General features: G+C 47.3%; 9 protein-coding genes across 9 annotated transcripts; 4 read left to right on the plus strand and 5 right to left on the minus strand.

Moving 5' to 3' along the window:
• Nucleotides 1-99: 99 nt before the first annotated feature.
• I206_107654 (uncharacterized protein) lies at nucleotides 100-1,653 on the minus strand (the record flags this gene model as incomplete). Its single annotated transcript, XM_070203561.1, has 8 exons — nucleotides 100-617; nucleotides 673-794; nucleotides 919-1,164; nucleotides 1,216-1,244; nucleotides 1,301-1,365; nucleotides 1,414-1,492; nucleotides 1,543-1,571; nucleotides 1,647-1,653. The coding sequence occupies 8 exons, from the start codon at nucleotides 1,651-1,653 to the stop codon at nucleotides 100-102; spliced, it is 1,095 nt and encodes a 364-aa protein (XP_070059662.1).
• A 955-nt stretch (nucleotides 1,654-2,608) lies between these two features.
• Nucleotides 2,609-4,571, minus strand: I206_107655 (uncharacterized protein; the record flags this gene model as incomplete). The annotated part of the gene is made up of 7 exons (XM_070203562.1): nucleotides 2,609-2,973; nucleotides 3,026-3,188; nucleotides 3,235-3,532; nucleotides 3,580-3,645; nucleotides 3,700-4,312; nucleotides 4,359-4,428; nucleotides 4,485-4,571. The coding sequence occupies 7 exons, from the start codon at nucleotides 4,569-4,571 to the stop codon at nucleotides 2,609-2,611; spliced, it is 1,662 nt and encodes a 553-aa protein (XP_070059663.1).
• Nucleotides 4,572-4,819: 248 nt separating this feature from the next.
• Nucleotides 4,820-6,095, minus strand: I206_107656 (uncharacterized protein; the record flags this gene model as incomplete). The annotated part of the gene is made up of 5 exons (XM_070203563.1): nucleotides 4,820-5,103; nucleotides 5,146-5,233; nucleotides 5,280-5,352; nucleotides 5,403-5,566; nucleotides 5,631-6,095. The coding sequence occupies 5 exons, from the start codon at nucleotides 6,093-6,095 to the stop codon at nucleotides 4,820-4,822; spliced, it is 1,074 nt and encodes a 357-aa protein (XP_070059664.1).
• Nucleotides 6,096-6,747: 652 nt separating this feature from the next.
• Nucleotides 6,748-9,276, plus strand: I206_107657 (V-type ATPase, A subunit; the record flags this gene model as incomplete). The annotated part of the gene is made up of 14 exons (XM_070203564.1): nucleotides 6,748-6,777; nucleotides 6,830-6,873; nucleotides 6,925-7,013; nucleotides 7,066-7,185; nucleotides 7,247-7,268; nucleotides 7,320-7,378; nucleotides 7,434-7,639; nucleotides 7,689-7,885; nucleotides 7,944-7,959; nucleotides 8,006-8,075; nucleotides 8,133-8,155; nucleotides 8,208-8,885; nucleotides 8,987-9,070; nucleotides 9,130-9,276. The coding sequence occupies 14 exons, from the start codon at nucleotides 6,748-6,750 to the stop codon at nucleotides 9,274-9,276; spliced, it is 1,785 nt and encodes a 594-aa protein (XP_070059665.1).
• A 331-nt stretch (nucleotides 9,277-9,607) lies between these two features.
• Nucleotides 9,608-10,826, minus strand: I206_107658 (uncharacterized protein; the record flags this gene model as incomplete). Its single annotated transcript, XM_070203565.1, has 6 exons — nucleotides 9,608-9,724; nucleotides 9,777-10,008; nucleotides 10,166-10,481; nucleotides 10,606-10,650; nucleotides 10,694-10,745; nucleotides 10,797-10,826. The coding sequence occupies 6 exons, from the start codon at nucleotides 10,824-10,826 to the stop codon at nucleotides 9,608-9,610; spliced, it is 792 nt and encodes a 263-aa protein (XP_070059666.1).
• A 307-nt stretch (nucleotides 10,827-11,133) lies between these two features.
• I206_107659 (uncharacterized protein) lies at nucleotides 11,134-11,891 on the plus strand (the record flags this gene model as incomplete). Its single annotated transcript, XM_070203566.1, has 2 exons — nucleotides 11,134-11,796; nucleotides 11,874-11,891. The coding sequence occupies 2 exons, from the start codon at nucleotides 11,134-11,136 to the stop codon at nucleotides 11,889-11,891; spliced, it is 681 nt and encodes a 226-aa protein (XP_070059667.1).
• A 27-nt stretch (nucleotides 11,892-11,918) lies between these two features.
• I206_107660 (uncharacterized protein) lies at nucleotides 11,919-13,765 on the minus strand (the record flags this gene model as incomplete). The annotated part of the gene is made up of 4 exons (XM_019157706.1): nucleotides 11,919-12,129; nucleotides 12,201-12,308; nucleotides 12,353-13,650; nucleotides 13,703-13,765. The coding sequence occupies 4 exons, from the start codon at nucleotides 13,763-13,765 to the stop codon at nucleotides 11,919-11,921; spliced, it is 1,680 nt and encodes a 559-aa protein (XP_019009346.1).
• A 338-nt stretch (nucleotides 13,766-14,103) lies between these two features.
• I206_107661 (uncharacterized protein) lies at nucleotides 14,104-15,441 on the plus strand (the record flags this gene model as incomplete). The annotated part of the gene is made up of 6 exons (XM_019157707.1): nucleotides 14,104-14,302; nucleotides 14,356-14,438; nucleotides 14,494-14,577; nucleotides 14,630-14,898; nucleotides 14,952-15,318; nucleotides 15,373-15,441. 6 exons carry the CDS (start codon nucleotides 14,104-14,106, stop codon nucleotides 15,439-15,441), a joined length of 1,071 nt encoding a protein of 356 aa, XP_019009347.1.
• Nucleotides 15,442-15,606: 165 nt separating this feature from the next.
• Nucleotides 15,607-16,390, plus strand: I206_107662 (uncharacterized protein; the record flags this gene model as incomplete). Its single annotated transcript, XM_019157708.1, has 2 exons — nucleotides 15,607-16,260; nucleotides 16,325-16,390. 2 exons carry the CDS (start codon nucleotides 15,607-15,609, stop codon nucleotides 16,388-16,390), a joined length of 720 nt encoding a protein of 239 aa, XP_019009348.1.
• Between the last annotated feature and the right edge of the window lie 1,820 nt (nucleotides 16,391-18,210).

The raw sequence follows: 18,210 nt of genomic DNA on the forward strand, positions 1-18,210 counted from the left end.
AAATGCATGTCAAAAATACATACATATTGAATTGAAAATATACATAGATTGAGTATATGAAGCTCATACGTTGATCTCGAGCTAGCTATGTATCTCATTTCACTCAGACTCTAGTCTTGATTGAAGACGAACACCAAATTTGCCTGGTGTAAAACTGATTTCTTCTGTGGCGCTATCGATCATCCTCGCTTTCATCTCTTGCCATGTTTCTTGTTCGTGTAACTTGACTGGTATGATGCTGTATTGATAAAATATACCGCTGATGAAGCTAGTCATCTCAACTTCCGCGAATCGCTTGCCCAAACATTGTCGAGCGCCCAAAGAGAACGACACATAGGGTGGAGTGGTTTCCAGATGGCGACGAGGGTTGAATTCCAGACTATCCGATCCCCAAAAATGAGGGTTCAGACTTGTTGCTGCGGAATCGATAACGAAAAAAGACCCTTTCTTGACAAGATGAGTGCGTCGAGTGACAATTCCTGTAGAATCCCAAGTAGTGTACGGTACTTCAATGTCGACAATAGCCTTTCTCATAACGGTGCTGACGATATCACGGAGTCGAAGCGTCTCAAGACAGACCGCTAATGTCAGTGGTAGATTACGCATTTCTTTGTAGGCTAAGTATATATAAGTGAGATACGATCACACAAGTTTTCACTGTTGTGCACCTACCGGGTTCACCAGCGCCGCAGGCAGCCATAATCTCCTTGCGAACTTCATCTTGCCACTCGGGGTACAAAGCGAGGTAAGCCACTGCAAACCCGAGAGTATGGCCTGAAGTCTCATGACCCGCACTTCATTCTCGATCAGCGATTCGTTCGACATAGCACACCTGAGGTAAAGTGTATTACAAGATTAACAGCCCTGTCAAGATATCTCCTGTCAGCAATCTCCATCAAGTGCTGCGTGACCACGAACGTACACATATTCCCTATAATCTCGCTCTTCGTTAGCCCAGCTACCTTCTCATCTCCGCCTTGCAGTCTCGCTTCTTGCTCGCTGTTGAGCTGCGAATGCACCAATGCCCCCAGTAGATCAGTCGGAGCTTGATCTTCACCATTTAATGCGCTGGTCTGTGTGGCTTCAAGCTCAGTACGTTTGTTCATATACATTTGATCTAGATGCTGAAGGAAAGAGACTCTGGCTCGCCAATACCGCTGAAGTCTGAGGTGCAGCGTCAATTAATCACGTTGACGACATACAAGCTTCATATACCGATGTACCGGGACAATTCTCATGATCCACTAAACGCAAATCAGTGAAAGAATCAACGGTGATCTGTGGTTTTGGTAGTACTCACGGCAGGCAGCAAGATTTGGAATAAAACACTCTGCTCTACAGTAAACAACGATTCCTCAAAAGGCACTTCAACAGCCAAACTCAGCTTCGTCATGAATCGGTCATGTTGCTCACAACTGTAGCCTTCCGTATTGATCATGCTCCAAGGCCAGTTCCTCCCGAGTCCTTTGCGCCCGATCACGAGCAAGGTGATCTGCCCAAAACTTCAGCTAGCGTTGAAGAAATAAGAAGACTTCCTCTTACCCTTATCAGAGATTCCTTCACGTTCTTTACTAGCCCCATCTCGCCTTGTTTGACTTCTTCCGCAGTGAAGGTCTCCATGGACTATCTCATAGCATCCCAAACACTCGCCATTCGTCGCTCGCTGAAGCAATGTCTGACAACCGACCAATGCCTCTTATGCTCATCGCCAGTTTGGGTTGATAAGATGGTCTTTCCGAAGATGTCAAATCCCTTATACCTCTGCATGTGCAGAGGCTTGTTGAAGGCATGGGGTCTACTGCTGATGTATTGAGCAAGAGCGGGAGAGGATGTGACATATGCCGGAGTGGACGATACCAGAGACGGAAAAGCGATGAGATCGGAGCGAGCGCGTTCGTATTCTGAGTGTCAAAGCCTCGATCAGTATCAATTCTTGCGTTGTCTGTTAATTGGTGAGAAACTATCTCAACCAGGGCTCGTAGACGGTATAGTCTTTGACAGGACAAACCCAAGGGATGTGAGGTAAGCGCGTCCTGATACCCGGCTCAAAGCCAAAGAATAAGGTTTTAATTTGAGGAAGGTCTCGTACATGCTATTGTGAAGTTCCGATGCGTCAACGCCAAAGTATAGCGATGGACACGCCTTTTCATTACTCACTCTTAATTTGTTTCTACATCGTAGCGTGAGATTGATGATGATCGCTAGACAGCAAGTTAAAGTTAGACAAGAGAGCGGTCGTTCAGTTATTGCGGTGGCGGATATCGCATTCATCGTGTTCAATGGGTCTAAAGGGCTGACTCATTGCAATACTGCATCCAGATTCTCAGCATTATATATCTTAAGTGTCGGGCGTCATGCTTGAATTAGCAAAGTGGGGTGCGATCGGCCACTCGGTGATTGTAGAACCTCAAGGCGCTAGCGAAAGGGGTTTCTTACGCCCTATCTTTGGGCTCTTTCACAGCATGTAGTATCAATGTCATATGCGCAATACTTCAAATTTAGCTTATCTCGGTTAAGATGGGTATACATCACAAGGGGAGAACTGACACACGAAGCAACATTGTTGTTGTGTGAGGTATACTCGGAGATATTCGGCCTAGACGCACAATCATGCTTCCCCCGAGCAGATACTTTCAATCCACTGGCGTTCCCTGCCAACAGTCGTCAAATTCTCGCAGCCATTCTCCGTTACTACCATGACGTCCTCGATTCTGATACCTCCGACATTGAGGTATTTGTTCAATACCGCCTTGTTCACGAATTCGCTTTGCCATACTCCATGCTCCTCCATCAATTGCGGCGCAAAGTAGCAGCCTGGTTCTACTGTTAGGACCATCCCTTTCAATAGAGGGCGACGGATACGTAGATAGGCATAGAGCTTTGAAGGAGTTCGCTTTGATGTCTCTGGAATATTGTGGTGCACCGATTTGAGGTGTTGTCTCGAATCGTGGACATCTAATCCAAGCGAATGACCTAGCAGGAAGAGTCATTCAGCTGTCTTCCGGTCGCAGCCAGTGTTACCTACCTAGACCATGAGGGAATAGACCAGCGGTGATCCCGCTCTGCAGTATAGCTTCCGCTTTGCCTGTAAAGATACCCAAATCAAGGAAGCCATCAATGAGCACCTTGTGAGCGTGCAGATGGAGCGTATCCCAGTGCACGCCAGGTTTAAGTAATTGTTCGCATTCCTAGCAGATATCAGCAGTGCGCAGACTGGATGCAGAACATACTCACTTTCTGCATCTTGAGAACCAGATCATAGATCTCCCCTGCTTCTTTGGTAAATCTTCCACCATTTCCGACCGGTATAGTCCTAGTTATATCCGAGGCATACCCTTGCCAGTCGCATCCCGCATCGATCAGCAAGACTTGCGGAGAGAACGATTTCGAGTGAAAAACTGTAGGCAATGTTTCATGGCTGTGAGTCGGCGCGAAGGTTCCGCAGCACCCACGAGCCAGCTGAGGAGGTGTGAAGGAAGTATCACCGGGCTGACGGGCAACCGTTGTGGAAGGAAAGAGACGATCATTGCAGCTTCACCTATTGTCAGTTCAGAGCTTTCGGAACCGCACGGCACTCACACATAGTGGAGAGTACTAGCTCTTGATCCGCTAGCGACTATAGGAAGGTAGGCTTGGGTTGTAGCTCTAAACAGCGGTCAGCTGGAAATCTTGTCGCTAACCTGGAATCTCAGAACTCACCCAGACCTCCGACAGGCAGCAACGAAGACTGCCTCGGCATCCCCTTCGCACTCAATCTCCCATTCATCTAGAGTTTCTTTCCCGCTACGCGTCTTTCCAACAATTCCACCTTTTTCTCTTCTTAACGCAAATTTCCCAAGCTCTCTCATTACTGTTTCATGCGCCCCACTAGATATCCGATTAGCCTCACGTATGCGATCTATCTCGGTCTCGTCTTTGGTAAGTCGAGCGATATGCAATGCCGCGAAGAGATGATCGGTATCAATTGTCACCCCTGTGGTTCCACTGAGTAGAGTAGGAAGAGCTGGATAATCCATCGTATGGGGTAAGGTATGAAGGATGAGCTCAGAGCCGACAGCATCTTTGACAGCGGATCGCAAGAAATCCGGAAGTGACGTAGTATGCTGTATCTTGTCAGACTCGAAAAGATTTTCAGCCAGGTCAAGCGAAGGGGGTGGGACAGACCACATGGTCTCTGCAGGGTCCTCCGGTGGAATGAACAGATTGTGGGAGATTTTTGGACGGCTGTTGTCGGACTCGAAAGCAAAAAGGATGGCTACGGAGCACGAAGGTTGAATGACACCTGTGAGATAGTTGAAATTCGCTTCCTGGTCTGAAATCAGGTCAGCCGAGTAAGATAACCGGGTGATTCAGCTTACGAAACGGGAGCTCTCTGTCGGTATCATCCCTATACAGTGTTGGCGATGCCTGAAGGAATATGCCATGTGTCTGAGAGGGTAGAAGAAATCAGCCTGTAACTCTGGCGATGAAGCTTCATGACCTACTTTTGCTCGAACATCAGGCGAAATGAGCTTGGAGAGCTCGTCGATGACCTTCAAAGCATGGGCGCGAGCTGGGTACTTCACTGACATGATGGTCTGCCTATTATACTTTGCGGCTGAGATTATGCTTTAGCTAAGGAATCACTGAATTAAACCCAGTGATTCATTCTTGTTGCCTTTGTTATCGTGTCGGGGCTGACCGATGAGTCAATATGGAGACACAGGTGGAGGTGCATGGTGGTCACTCGAATTACTTGCAGTGGTTCATCGTGCTTGTTTCATGTACAAATACAACAGTTATACATGCAACGTACGATAAGAAGAGACTATGCTATATGCTATATGCGATCAACATTCAAACCCTTTTTGTCATCCTTGCTATGCTCCCTTGATCTCGACCGAACCCTCTCTAATTTTGCTACTCCAGAATCTGATAATAGCTTGTCCAACTTTTCCTCGGTATATGACTTGAGATCTTCCTCCATGAGGTCGTCATCTGTCCCGACAGCCATGTCTTTCATTGCAGGGGGTATGACTTTCGGTTGAGGTGTCTTCGGCTCAGCATCGGTTGCCAAGAAAGTTGAGACGGCTATGGTCGCCACAACGATGAGGATGATAATCGCTACAAATCCGTCAGCGTTGGACTACCTATGTATTGACTTACAGATAGCCCGTCGAGTAGCATCCCATTTAACACTTTCAATCTCGGTACGTAGATCTCCCAGAGATATTGTGAATTTATTGTTGATTTCCTATGGACAGGTTAGTTTAGCTTATAGTGAGCTAAATTCAACTCACCTCGATGTATATGTCAAAGCCTTTCATCTCGGTTCGCGTTTCTGCTTTTCGATTGTTCATATCCATTTCGATGCTGATTTTACATGTCAGCAAGCCCGGATTATAGTATGACAACAGACCTACTCATGCTTCAAGACTTGTACATCTTCTTTAAGCTTCTGTTCCAAGCCCTCAACTTCTCGCCGTATCGCTCCCGCCATCGCTTTCAAGGCTAGACCGTCGTTTCTGGCTTGCACGCTTAATTCAGTTCGCAGTTCCGACAAAGCCGCATTGAAGAGATAAGCCGCCTATCAGAAGTCAGTCTTAGTTGTACCGGCGAAGACGTACGTTCTCTGCTTCTTCCTTGCCCACCATATTATCTCCTGTTTGGGTTCCCCTTTTTATGATCATGTCCCTGACAGCTTCCATCAATGCCCTTGCGCTGCTCCGACTAATCTCATTCTTTTCCAGATAACTGACAAAGGCATGTGTGTCGAAGGGATGCTGAAGGTGTCTCGGTGTAAAGCCTGAGCTACCTTCTGGTGGTGCGGGAAGGGAAGTCGCATTGGCTAAGCCTGCAGAAGCCGAAGTTGACGGTTCATCGGGTTGAGAATTTGAATTACTAGATGGCGAAGCAGCTTGCGCTACAACAGGGGGATGAGAAATCTGGAATGCTCCATTACCTCTTCTATCGGGATTATTATTAGGGCTTGGTGCTTGTATCGTAATACAGCGGGGACGACCAGGAATTACTTCCCCGAGTGATGAACGGACGACGCATGATCGAAAAGATTGTCTTGCGGACAGCCGTGCTAGAGGCATGAACAGGCCAGGCATTTTACTCGTCATTCCAGAAACTACAGTAATCCCTTCGAGCCTTTGGATGCGGTCGAGTAGACTGTGACTAGAAGTATTAACAGCTGTATCGATACAAGGAACACAGGAAGAAATGAGCAATCCAACATAAGATCTCTCTCTTTACATCAACAAATAACAAACGTCATGGTGGCAAGCCCATCTTACGTAAGGATGACCAATCAAGATGTTATGACGTGTATTTAATTAAGGTGAATGAATGATATCATTGGTGATAGGGTAGCCACGTGCTATCCGGTCGGTATGGTCCGTATGCAGGTAAGAGAGATAGAGTGAGTGAGTGAGTAAGAATGATAATGATGATGATGCGATACCAAGACTTGAGATCATTCAATTGACTGAATCCTTTTCCGATTCGAACACACTCCTGCTGCCCTTGGGATTGCTATACATCCCGAAGACTACGATCGCTCAAAACCCAGATAATTCGACTTGTGCGGTATAGTCTAAAGCAAGCATCAGTGCCAAGTCAGGACACGCTAAAAGCCCCCTGTTTTATCACTCAATTGACGTCAATTAACAAACTCGTTATCAATTCGTCACAATATGGTAGGTGTTCTCATTAGCTCTAGCTAAGTTGTAAGCTGACTTGCTCCTTCGACAGGCAGGTGCAATGGACAGAGCTAAGCGGGATCTTCCCAAGGTGAGCTCGATACCACAACGCCAGATATCATAGCTAAAATTCCTTTGTACAGATCCGAGATGAAGAGAGGGAGAGGATGTTTGGATCAGTCTACTCGTGAGCTATCACTCTGCTCCATCTACTTCGAATGCTGACTCCGGGGAGTAGCGTATCTGGTCCTGTCGTGATTGGTGAGAACATGAGAGGATGTGCTATGTACGAGTTGGTCAGAGTCGGACATGATGAACTTGTAGGAGGTGAGTCTCCCCTTAAGATGTCGCCTTACTCTTCTGATATACCCTGTTACAGAGGTCATTCGAATTGAGGCCGATCGAGCCACTATCCAAGTCTATGAAGAGACTTCTGGTGTAACCGTCGGTGACCCTGTCCTCAGAACCGGTAAACCCTTGAGTGTTGAGCTTGGACCTGGTAAGTGCAGTATCTCAGGCCGCATAATAGTGCCAGGATGCTAAATTTCCAATTGTTCTAGGTCTCATGACCAACATCTACGAGTAAGCCACCCATGGTTCATATGCGCATCGAGTAAACTAATCCTACTGTAGTGGTATCCAACGTCCACTCAAATCAATTCAAGAGAAATCTCAGAGTATCTATATCCCCCGTAAGCTGGCTTCGTACACTGCTTCCATTACACAATACTCATACATAGCCCGCAGGTGGTATCAATACCGAATCGCTCAGCAGAGAAATCAAATGGGATTTCAATCCCTCATCTTTCCGAGTCGGTGATCACTTGTCTGGTGGTGATATCTTCGGTAGTGTTTACGAGAATTCACTTGTGGATAATCATAAAATCATGCTTCCACCGCGAGCTATGGGTACCATCACCCGAATAGCTGAGAAGGGTAGCTACACTGTAGAAGTGAGTGACATTAGAATCAACCATGAGGCGGCTGCTAATGCACCTGCAGGATGTCGTGCTCGAGACCGAGTTCCAAGGCAAGACAACCCAGCACACCATGATGCAACTTTGGCCTGTGCGAGCTCCTCGACCTGTCGCTCAAAAAGAGACCGCTTCCTACCCCTTATTCACTGGTCAACGGGTCCTGGACGCTTTATTCCCTTGTGTGCAAGGTGGTACAACAGCTATTCCCGGTGCTTTCGGATGGTGGGTGTCCCGTATTGTCGGAATTGCCATCGTCTTGAGCTAATGAATCGGATGACAGTGGTAAAACCGTCATTGTAGGTCTTCACGAACCACCCTAAGATTGAGCTTACCGTCTTGTAGAGTCAAGCCTTGTCTAAATTCTCCAACTCCGATATCATCATTTACGTTGGGTGTGGTGAACGTGGTAATGGTAAGTAGAAACAGCGGCGGCGGCGCAGTCGATGTAAACGCTTACAATTCTTTACAGAAATGGCGGAGGTATTGGCAGATGTGAGTTCACTGCCTCGCAGTCTGGAAATCCTGGACTGATCTTGTGCCCCAGTTCCCCGAGCTCACTCTCGAAAGAGACGGTCGAGAAGAGCCCATTATGAAGCGAACTGCTCTCGTCGCCAACACCTCCAACATGCCGGTAGCTGCCAGAGAAGCCTCCATTTACACCGGTATCACTTTGTCAGAGTATTTCCGAGATCAAGGAAACAACGTCGCCATGATGGCCGACTCCACTTCCCGATGGGCCGAGGCATTGCGAGAAATCTCGGGTCGATTGGCAGAAATGCCTGCTGACTCCGGTTACCCAGCCTATCTCGGTGCTAAGCTTGCTAGTTTCTATGAGCGAGCTGGTAAGGTCACTTGTTTGGGTAACCCTGTCAGACAAGGTACAGTATCCATTGTTGGTGCTGTATCTCCACCTGGTGGTGATTTCTCCGATCCCGTTACCAGTGCTACTCTTGGTATCGTGCAAGTGTTCTGGGGTCTCTCCAAGGCTCTAGCACAGCGTAAACATTTCCCTTCAGTTGATTGGAACGTGTCCTACTCCAAGTACCTCAAGGTGCTCGATCCACACTACGAGAAGAGTAACCCCGGCTTCATCGACTTGCGATCGAGGGCTAAGGAGATTCTTCAGAAAGAGCAAGATCTTGCGGAGATTGTACAACTTGTCGGAAAAAGTGCTCTGGGAGAAAGTGATAAGATCACTTTGGAAGTCGCTCGAATGCTCAAGGTGAGTCAGCCCACAAGTGAAGTAAGGCTGACAAGTGGTAGGACGATTTCCTTCAACAAAACGGTATCTCTGAGTACGATCGATACTGCCCTTTCTACAAGACCTCGGGTATGTTGAAAAACTTTGTCGCATTCTACGACAATTCGCAACGTGCTGTCGAGACTAGCGATATGACTTTCGCCAAGGTACGTAGTAGCAAGCCCCCCCTTCCTCCTGGTTCGAGCCTCAGCTAACTGCCATCCAGGTACGAGACTCTGCTGCAGATGTCATGTATAAACTCTCTCAAATGAAATTCGAGTCGCCTAACACTCAAAGCGAGCAAGATATTCAAGGTAAATTCGACCAACTATACAATGAAATCGGCGAGACCTTCCGAAGGATGCAAGAGTAGATGGCTCGCATGTGGGGTTGTAGATATTTTCCGTTCTCCAGAAATATTTCTTTGAATATGATGTATTGCATGTGCTGTCAATTCTCGTCGACTCAGCGATCCCTAGTCTCTGACCTGGACCAGGGAAACTGGGAACAGGGCCTGTGGTCTATTTGCCGCTGGTATCTGAGCACCGCCCACCAGGACCGACGTCAGAATATTTCGCGCTCACGGCACTGAAAGCCATTGACTATCGTCAGGTGTCTGAATGCGTTGGTGCAGACCCGAGATGCAGATGACCCTTCCCTTTTTATTCAGGCTGCGGATTACATTCAGTTCATGCGAGATCAAATTACAAGAAATCCGCTGCCGCTTTTCTTTTCTTGCCGACACCGCTACCCTCGTCGACACCTGCTTCCGGACTCGGTGACGAATATCGGTATCGCGGTTGTTGAGCACGTTTCTCAGCCTACACAGAATGTCAGCACTGCCGTTTGTCATAGTTGCAGCTGTCCACCTACGGGGGAAGCAGTTGCATCGGGCCACATAACTCCGTCCTTTGGAGGTTGTATGTCTACTGCAGGTGCGGGCACTGGAGTAGCTGTTTGCGGAACGAAAGCTGGTGGGGTTGGGGGCACCCCGGCTCCTGGGAATCCAGGCGCGGGCGAGCCGAGAGGCAGAGGCGAGTTAGATGCAGGAGGGAAGGGGGGCACGCCTGCTGGAGGGAAAGGAGGACGGAAACCAGGCGGAGGACTATATACCGTTAGCACAGAATGACTTTCGTTCAAACTCACGCAAAGGGTGGCAAAGAACCTGCTGGCATAGTGGGTGGAGGCATACCGGGGAATCCAGGCGGCATTCCAGGAGGGAAACTAAAGAGTTAGCTCGTATTCAGCGCAGAATAACTCACCCAGCAGGGAACGGTGGGGCCGCGAACGGAGGGAATGGCATCGGGGGCGCAGGGTTATTCCTCGCCGCCATCAACTTCTTGTGTTGCTCCAAAGCCGCTCGAAGATCTGCTTCAGGTATCACATTGTATGATTGTCGTGGTCGAAGGGCTGCTGCGGCAGCAGCTAAAGCAGCAGTACCCGCATCTGCTTCTTTCCTTGACTTCCATTCAGCTACTGCATTTGCAGGTACACCTTCCATCCCAAAAATCTCGATATCATAACCGTCTCGCCCAGGAAGAGTGTTGGTCAATCTGACATCAGCTCTGTTCAATATACCTGCGACTTACGGTTCAGGATCACATTTATGTACTTGTTGCGAATGTACCATTAGACCACCAGCAGTCTTTCTTTGTCAGCTTGAAAATCTCTAGGCTACAACTTACATTCAACTTTCGCGGACATAGTTGACATTTGAAGTGCTTTGACTTTTGGTGTTGCAGTAATACTATAGCAGATAAGTCAGATGAGCCGAACGCTGCTTGACTCACCCTTGTCATCCTCAAACTCCCTCTCACAATACCAGCACCATGGTTTGAGCACCTAGAAAGGAGTCAGCGCGGTTGCAAACCTGCGGCAAAAGCCAGAACATACGAAGACTTGAGTTCTCTTCTTCTTTCCCATCTTGACAATCGTTCGCACGTTTGTGATGATCAGTTGAACAAGTGTAGAGTAATGGAGAGAAATAAATAACACAAGGTTGATATCCGATAAATGAGGCGTAGTGAATGAACCACTTAAAGGGAGAAAAGCCAGGTGGAATCGGGGATTACGTAACTTGGTATTCGTTGCGATTCGACATTATGAAAAGTTCAAGGTCATTCATCTACTATCATTCTCGGTTCATTCGACTGTTTATTCGAATTGCAACTCACCTCATCAAGTCTTACTGGGTTCACAGGCAAAACTACCACTCCTGCTTGCGCTCAACATGTCGTTCAGCAAAGCTACTTCGTCGGCTTTCCGCCAGCTTCACACAAGTGCAACAAGGAATTCGCATATTGGCAAAGTTCCAATAGCAGTCCCCTCATCTGTCACCCTGACCTTACCTCCTTCATCTATCTCGCCAAATGTCCCCTCAACGTCTGCGCAAGCCCAAAGAACCTTCTTGGTCACTGGCCCCCTCGGATCCGCCTCAGTCCCTATCTCTCCAGCAGTTATCCTTACCCCCCCTTCTTCTGAAGTACCCGCAATCACCATTTCAGTCCATGATCCCACCGCAAAAGCTCAACGTAGTGTTTGGGGGTTGACGCGAACCCTGATAAACAATGCCGTTACTGGTGTCTCTGCTGGATTCAATCTCGAAGTAAGGCTGGTGGGTGTGGGTTATCGAGCAGCTATCGAGCCAATTCCTCCTGTTTTCCTCGAATTAGCCAAACAACAAAATCCCGGTTCTTCCGATCCACTGCCTCGAGAAAGGTTAAACATCAAATTGGGTTTTGCTCATCCAGTCCTCATCGATATCCCTCCCGATATCAAAGCGGCCGTACCAGCACCAACTAAGATCATACTCAATGGAACGGATAAACAGAAATTGGGACAATTTGCAGCCAAGATAAGGCAATGGAGAAAACCTGAACCATATCGGGGCAAGGTGAGTTTTCACACAATCAAACTCAGGCTGACCATTACTAGGGTATTTTCGTTGGCGACGAAACTATCAAACTCAAGGAAATCAAGAAGAAATAGACATGTTATCTATGCATATATACCAGTTCACTCCAGCATCCTATCTTCCCAACCATTCCAGAATTCTTTCATCTTGGAGCCATCTTGGTTCCCCTTTGCGTCGCAACCTAGTAAGCCTTGCCACAGCTCCGCTACACCGGACTCTTCATCTCCTATGACTTGCCCAGTCTCTGCGAGGACGTGATCTGTAAAACCGCTTTGGCGATGCACTACGGCGAGGGCCGGATGATAGGGATATCTATCGATGTGAACGGACAGAACTTGCGATGACCTTCACATCAGCTCCAGCTTTCAGTCGACATGACTCACTCCGGGAGGTAGAGCTCAACTCGGCTAGATCTTGCTTTCCCTCTCACTGGTTCGTGACCGGCATTTTGAGCGTCCATCTCGGTCGCTGACAATTTTTCGCCACTAAGGCTGTAATGAACTAAGTCAGCTTTAGACTTGTCTCGCTTTCTTACCTATTTATTGCACAGCTAGCTAGGACCGCTCTCTCCGCAATCTCTACGAGCTTCAGTCCATTCGATTGGATACCAACTCTTTCTTGCCAGGCTCGAGCGATCCCATGAGGATAATCCGCTAGATTCTTCGTTCTAACATGATCAAGCAAAGCTTCATTCGCTTCTGCGTTGACTGGATTAGTGATGATGTAATCGTACCAGTCTTTTCGGATGGGACATCCTTGGATGTCGTTCTTCTCACTCCCATCGAGACTTGATGCTATGACATCTCCATTCAGTCCGATAGCGATGTATTTGGTGATACCGAGATTGGATGTTGTGAGAGTGGAAAGATTGTCCGTCTCGACCATCCAGAAATCCCTCGAAAAGTGCTTACAGTCTATGATGATAGGCCATTTACTCAGGTCGGGGCCGAGTAAGCCTACACCTCTGCCGTACATGCTCCATGATTCACCTGAACCCTGATACATCGAGGTATGAAGTCGAGCTATATAGAACCGAAGGGCAACAATGAAAGCGTCTTTAGGAGTAGCTGGGTCGTATAAAGCTGTGCCCAGTCCCGGGAAGTTGACAGGAAGTGTTGACAAGTCTGAATTTAATGCCAAAGTGGGTGAGCTATGCGGGCCGGAAATGGGTTTCATGCGAGATGCGTTAAGGTGAAGGAACATCTCTTCCAGAAATGATGACCGAACCGACTTCTTTCGATCGTTAGCAGTGGCCAGCGGCTCACTATCCAGAACCGCAGGTATAATATTATTGTCAGTAGTCGAAGGTGCTTTTTGAGGGGCTTTGACAGATGGCTTCAATGCTTGGAAGCGCTTTTTCTCAGAGTTGAAAGCCTTAGCTGAGCGAGACCGGTCGACATGATGCGGCACTGAATTAATCCTTCTCCCTATTGAGGTTACGGGAGCGGCGTTTCTGTTCTTGCTCAGCGCATTGACTGTCAGCGATTGTACTTTGTCGGCCTGATCCCTGGTTTTCCCTAGGCTGGTCAGTGGATCGATTCTTGACACGCATGTCTGGTTTTCTTTGAGCTCGATGTAAGCCGGCACGCATTTTCCTTCGTTATCAGTCTTCTTCTTCTTCGTAACGATTTCATCTTTCGGCGGCGAAATGATCCTCTTAGTGCCCGTTTCAGGTGATTCAGTCGTGCCGGGAGATGTCAGTAGGAACGGATCAAAGGGAACATTGTTCGTGGCACTGGTCTTGGCTTTTGGGTCAGTAGCTTTGGTGTGGTTCGCGAGGATCAGGTTGATCAGTGAGGCCTTGTTGAGCTTGGAGAAGTTGGCAACTTTGATCTGCAAGGAAATACGGATTAAGTTTAGGATTAGCCTCAGTCATTGTATTTACCTCTTTGCAGATAGCTTTAAGCTCCGGCACCTTGAGCTTCGTGAGCGATTCTGCCGTGTGCATACTGGAACAGTGACAGGAGTAGACACTGATATTGTAGGAAAGGAGCAAGTTTATAAAAGTTTGACCAGGGATGTGTTGAGGAGAGGGAGGAGGAGGAGATTTAGTAATATGAAACAAATACGAGTAATTCTGCGCAACATGGTTTTACTTGAATGAAGTGATGATGTCATGAATTTATACAGCTTTAGAGCTAATCAAGATTGCATTCATTCCTCTACTTCAATCATCGTTGATTTATTCATCTAAAACGACACATTGATCAGCTCATGACTCAGAAGTTGTAGACAAAAGCCATCAGATTCTTTAGTGCCCACCTGCGACTCATTACCAATGACTATATGACTTCTTCTCCCTCCTACGCTCATCGTCACCTGCTCCTCACCAATCTACTCAAGCAGCACCCGTTGGAATCCGATGTGCATTCCAGCTATGACTTCCCTGTAACACGGCGGCTCTTGCAGCAAAAGCGATCGATCGCACTCGATGTCATCTTGCTAAAGAAGTGGAACGGACGTGTTGATCACGCAGACCAAGATCGTATGTTCTTTCTCTAGCTGTACCGCTTTATGCTAACACGAAATGATCCAAAGTATTTCATCATGTCGATAATCTCCGGCTTAGTAGGCGAGATTTTGAGATTATTGGCCGTCTAGGAGATGGACAATTTGGCGTTGTAAGCTTGACTGCTTTTGATATTCATGCGTTGCCTGATTCATCCGCGGAGTCAGGTGGACGCTGTCGAGTGCAGATTGAATGGACAAATATACGCCATAAAAACCATGCGCAAACATGCGATAACTCGTGCAGGTCCTGTACGTATTACCGGCCAAATCAGTATCCTTGACTCATCACTTATCACTCTAGCAAATCTCCTTGGCAATTGAACGTCACATACACATTCTTGCCCACTCGGAGGACGGACCGGTGCCTCGATTGATCGCCGCCTTCCAAGGTGATCAGACGGTGTCCTTGGTGACGACATACGCAGCATGCGGGTCTCTTTGGGATCGTCTTTGCTTCTTGTCTGAAGATGAGGAACACGCTGGTCGCATGAGCGAGACCGAGATCAAAGCTTGGGCACCACAAATGATAGCTGCAATTCAGTGGGTGCATGATCAGGGCTTCGTTCACCGGTAGGTTTGCCTCATCCCGCAGCTTTGGCATGAGCTCATGATAATCCTCGCAGAGACATCAAGCCAAACAACTTCCTCGTGACCGACATTGGACGACTGCTTCTAACTGACTTCGGATCCGCTGCAGCATTGTTGTCGAATGAATCAACCGACCAGCGGCGATTCTTGCCGTATAACCAATGTCTGCTGCCAGTTGGTACCCCCGATTACATCGCCCCCGAAATCCTCATGTACGCTGAAGATGCGCTAGTGCATGCATCTGAAGCCACCGATGACGAAACTGCAGATCAGCGACACGGGTATGATCTGAGTGTGGATTGGTGGAGCTTTGGAGCTACACTACACGAAATGACCTTGGGAAAAGGTCCATTCTGGGCTCCATCGATTCAACAGACTTACAATCTCCTGATCAAATTTCAGGTGAGTCATACCTCTGTAAATTTCACGGCGTTCAACTAAATATGTCCTCGACAGGGGAACATCCATCTGCCTTCAACTGTCAGCTCGGAACTGCGGGAAGTGATGCTGAAGTATGTCGCATAAAGACGAGGAGACCGCTAACTGTGCAGATTACTTGATCTTCCAGATCGGAGAGTCTACAACGTAGGGGTTTTGAAGACTCTGGCGTTCTTCCATGCCACTAAATGGGACCGTTCGGATCAATGTGAGTCTGTTCTAGGATTCTGAGCTGACTGATTAGCTTTCACCATGCACATGCGCGATCACCTCCAACCCATCGATTTATCCTCATTACCTCCGTGCGACGACAATGATACATGTAACCAAAGTGAATTCACGTTCAGTCACTTATTTGAGCATACAATCACATCGGACGATTCAAGTGTTGCTACGCCTGTTGCCTCTCCACCGCCAACGCCCCTACTGCCACACCATTCTCGCTGGATCGGCTGGACATGGGAGATACCACCTGATCTTCTCGAGATGGACGAGCCTTCAGTACAACCCTTTCGTGAGGAACTCGCAAAGTCTTCAATATCGCAAAGCTTCGTTACTCCCGCTAGGAACACCGCTAAGATCCCTGCATCGACGAAAGGGACGATAGCTAAATCACGGTCGAGATCGAGACCGCGGTCCGAACGTCAAGCTCTCGCCGAACTAGTGGGTTGTGTCCAACGAAGCGCGAGAAAACAACTGTCCAGAAGGGTCGTTAAATCGGGGCATCGCACCAATCAATATTCATTCGTTAGACACCCTCAGACTCCCACACCTCTATCACGCGATGACAGCTGGGTCTTCGAGCGCGCCACCGATGTGACGAAGCCATCCGACCTGAACGTCTCGCGGCCCCCGCTGTCGAACTTCTTTGAGATCAGACGTCTCCAAATGAACGATCATCTAACTGTGAGCACCTCAGGACAGTGCAGAGTATGCACAGCCTTATTGACTTTGTTTCCGGTACATGCAGGATCTCGAAGCCCGTCTAGCAAGTATGCGGCAGCTTGTTGCAGAAGATCCTTCATTCAGCATATAGCATTCTTGTAGCTGACATCACGCAAATGGAGGAGATGCCCAAAGAGATACTTTTTTTCCAAAGTCGCCATTCGAGGCCATTTGTAGCGAAATTATATTGTAGCATGTTATTTATTTAGCTTTGAGGTCAAGTGATCAAATTTCTATGATCACCTGTCTATGCTGTTCTCCTTTGTTCACTCATTACCATGATGCATATGTTCATTACCACAATGCATCATATGCATCATTATTCACACAGTGGATTTGCACAAGAACGTTCTCTTGGAGCAAATTTCAGGTAACGGGCTCGTCAAGCAAGGACAAGCCTTGGCTTGCCAATGTCAGCCACTGTTACGATCCGTCCTGGATTGACGTTGGTCAGGTCATAACAGCCAACAATGACTGACAAATCCCATGAGCTCCATTCAATCTGATCTATAGCTTTGCTGGAAAGCCTGACTGTCACTCATAGAAGCGCGGTCATCCAATGTGCTGCAACTGTTTGGCATAATTCAATTCTTTTGCCTTCTTGGGATCAGGTCATATGCAGTCTCCTGAAATATGTTCTCTTTGCCAAGCTTCTAACTCACATTACCCACGATTGTAGAGCTGATGATCCAAACAATAAGGGTAACAATGGTCAAGCACAAGTCTCTATTCCATGCAAATTCTACGCAAATTCCGTTTTTGACACTGGAATCGAACAAGATGCTACATACAGGTCAAAGTCCAATGTCAATCACATCTGCTAGTCAAATACCGCACCTACAACACTCTCAGACACCTTCATGATCGATTCTGGAGCTTCCCATCACATGGTCAACAATTGTGCCAATTTCTCCAAGGTGTCAAACATGCGAAATTCGCTTATTGAAGGTGTTAGAATAGGAAATGGAGCTAGGTTAAAGGTTACTGGTCAGTGTGACATTGGAATAAGCAGTCTATTAGCACTTACAAACTACTCAATTGTCCCAGAAATGGCCTGCAATCTCATTGTAGTCAACAAATTTCCCTCAACTCTAATTTGGTCATTCAGTTCCTTCAATGGATCACTTAAAACACCAATACAGACGAAATTGTTGCCACAGCACCACAGCACCCTTCAGACATGGTCTTTATACTCTCAAGGCAAGTAGTTTCACCAATGGCAGCGCCTTTCAAGCTTCTACTGACTCTCTAAACTGATCTTTGGGGACCTTCCAGAACATCTTCTAGACATGGCGATCGCTATCGTTTGACAGTTTATGATGATACACTAGAAGTTTGACACAACTTAAACAAAATCAGAAGCGTTTTTAGGACTTAAAGATTATGTAAATATGGCAGAAAATCAATTACAACTCACTGTCAAACAGATTAGATCTGATCCAGGGGGAGAACCCATGTCAAATTTGGCATAACAAAACTTCTTAGACTAGGGAATCATACATACAACAGTCGCCCCTGGTGCTCATCCCCAAAATGGAAGAGTAGAGCAAATTCATTTGACAATACATAATGGTGTCAGAACTTTATTGGCTGAAACAAGTCTTCCAGCAACATTTTGGGCTGAAGCAGCAATTTATACAGCATATTCCAGAAATTGTGCTCCAACTTGGTAACTGTCGGAATCGTGATCTATCGCCACATTGCCATATGCGGATAACGCCGCTATTGGACGCGCGTCCAATCTGTACACTTAACTATTTAATTCAACTTGTATTTTACTCTTGTTTGTACTTCTTATTCATGCATCTAATTACTAATTTGACAGTAACAATAAAGCAATTCCCTTTGAAAGATGGTTTGGCAAAGAAGCTCAAGGTTGACAGACTTGGAAGTTTTGGTGAGAAAATATAC

Source organism: Kwoniella pini, chromosome 11 (genome assembly GCF_000512605.2).
Source record: "Kwoniella pini CBS 10737 chromosome 11, complete sequence".
NCBI classification, from domain to species: domain Eukaryota; kingdom Fungi; phylum Basidiomycota; class Tremellomycetes; order Tremellales; family Cryptococcaceae; genus Kwoniella; species Kwoniella pini.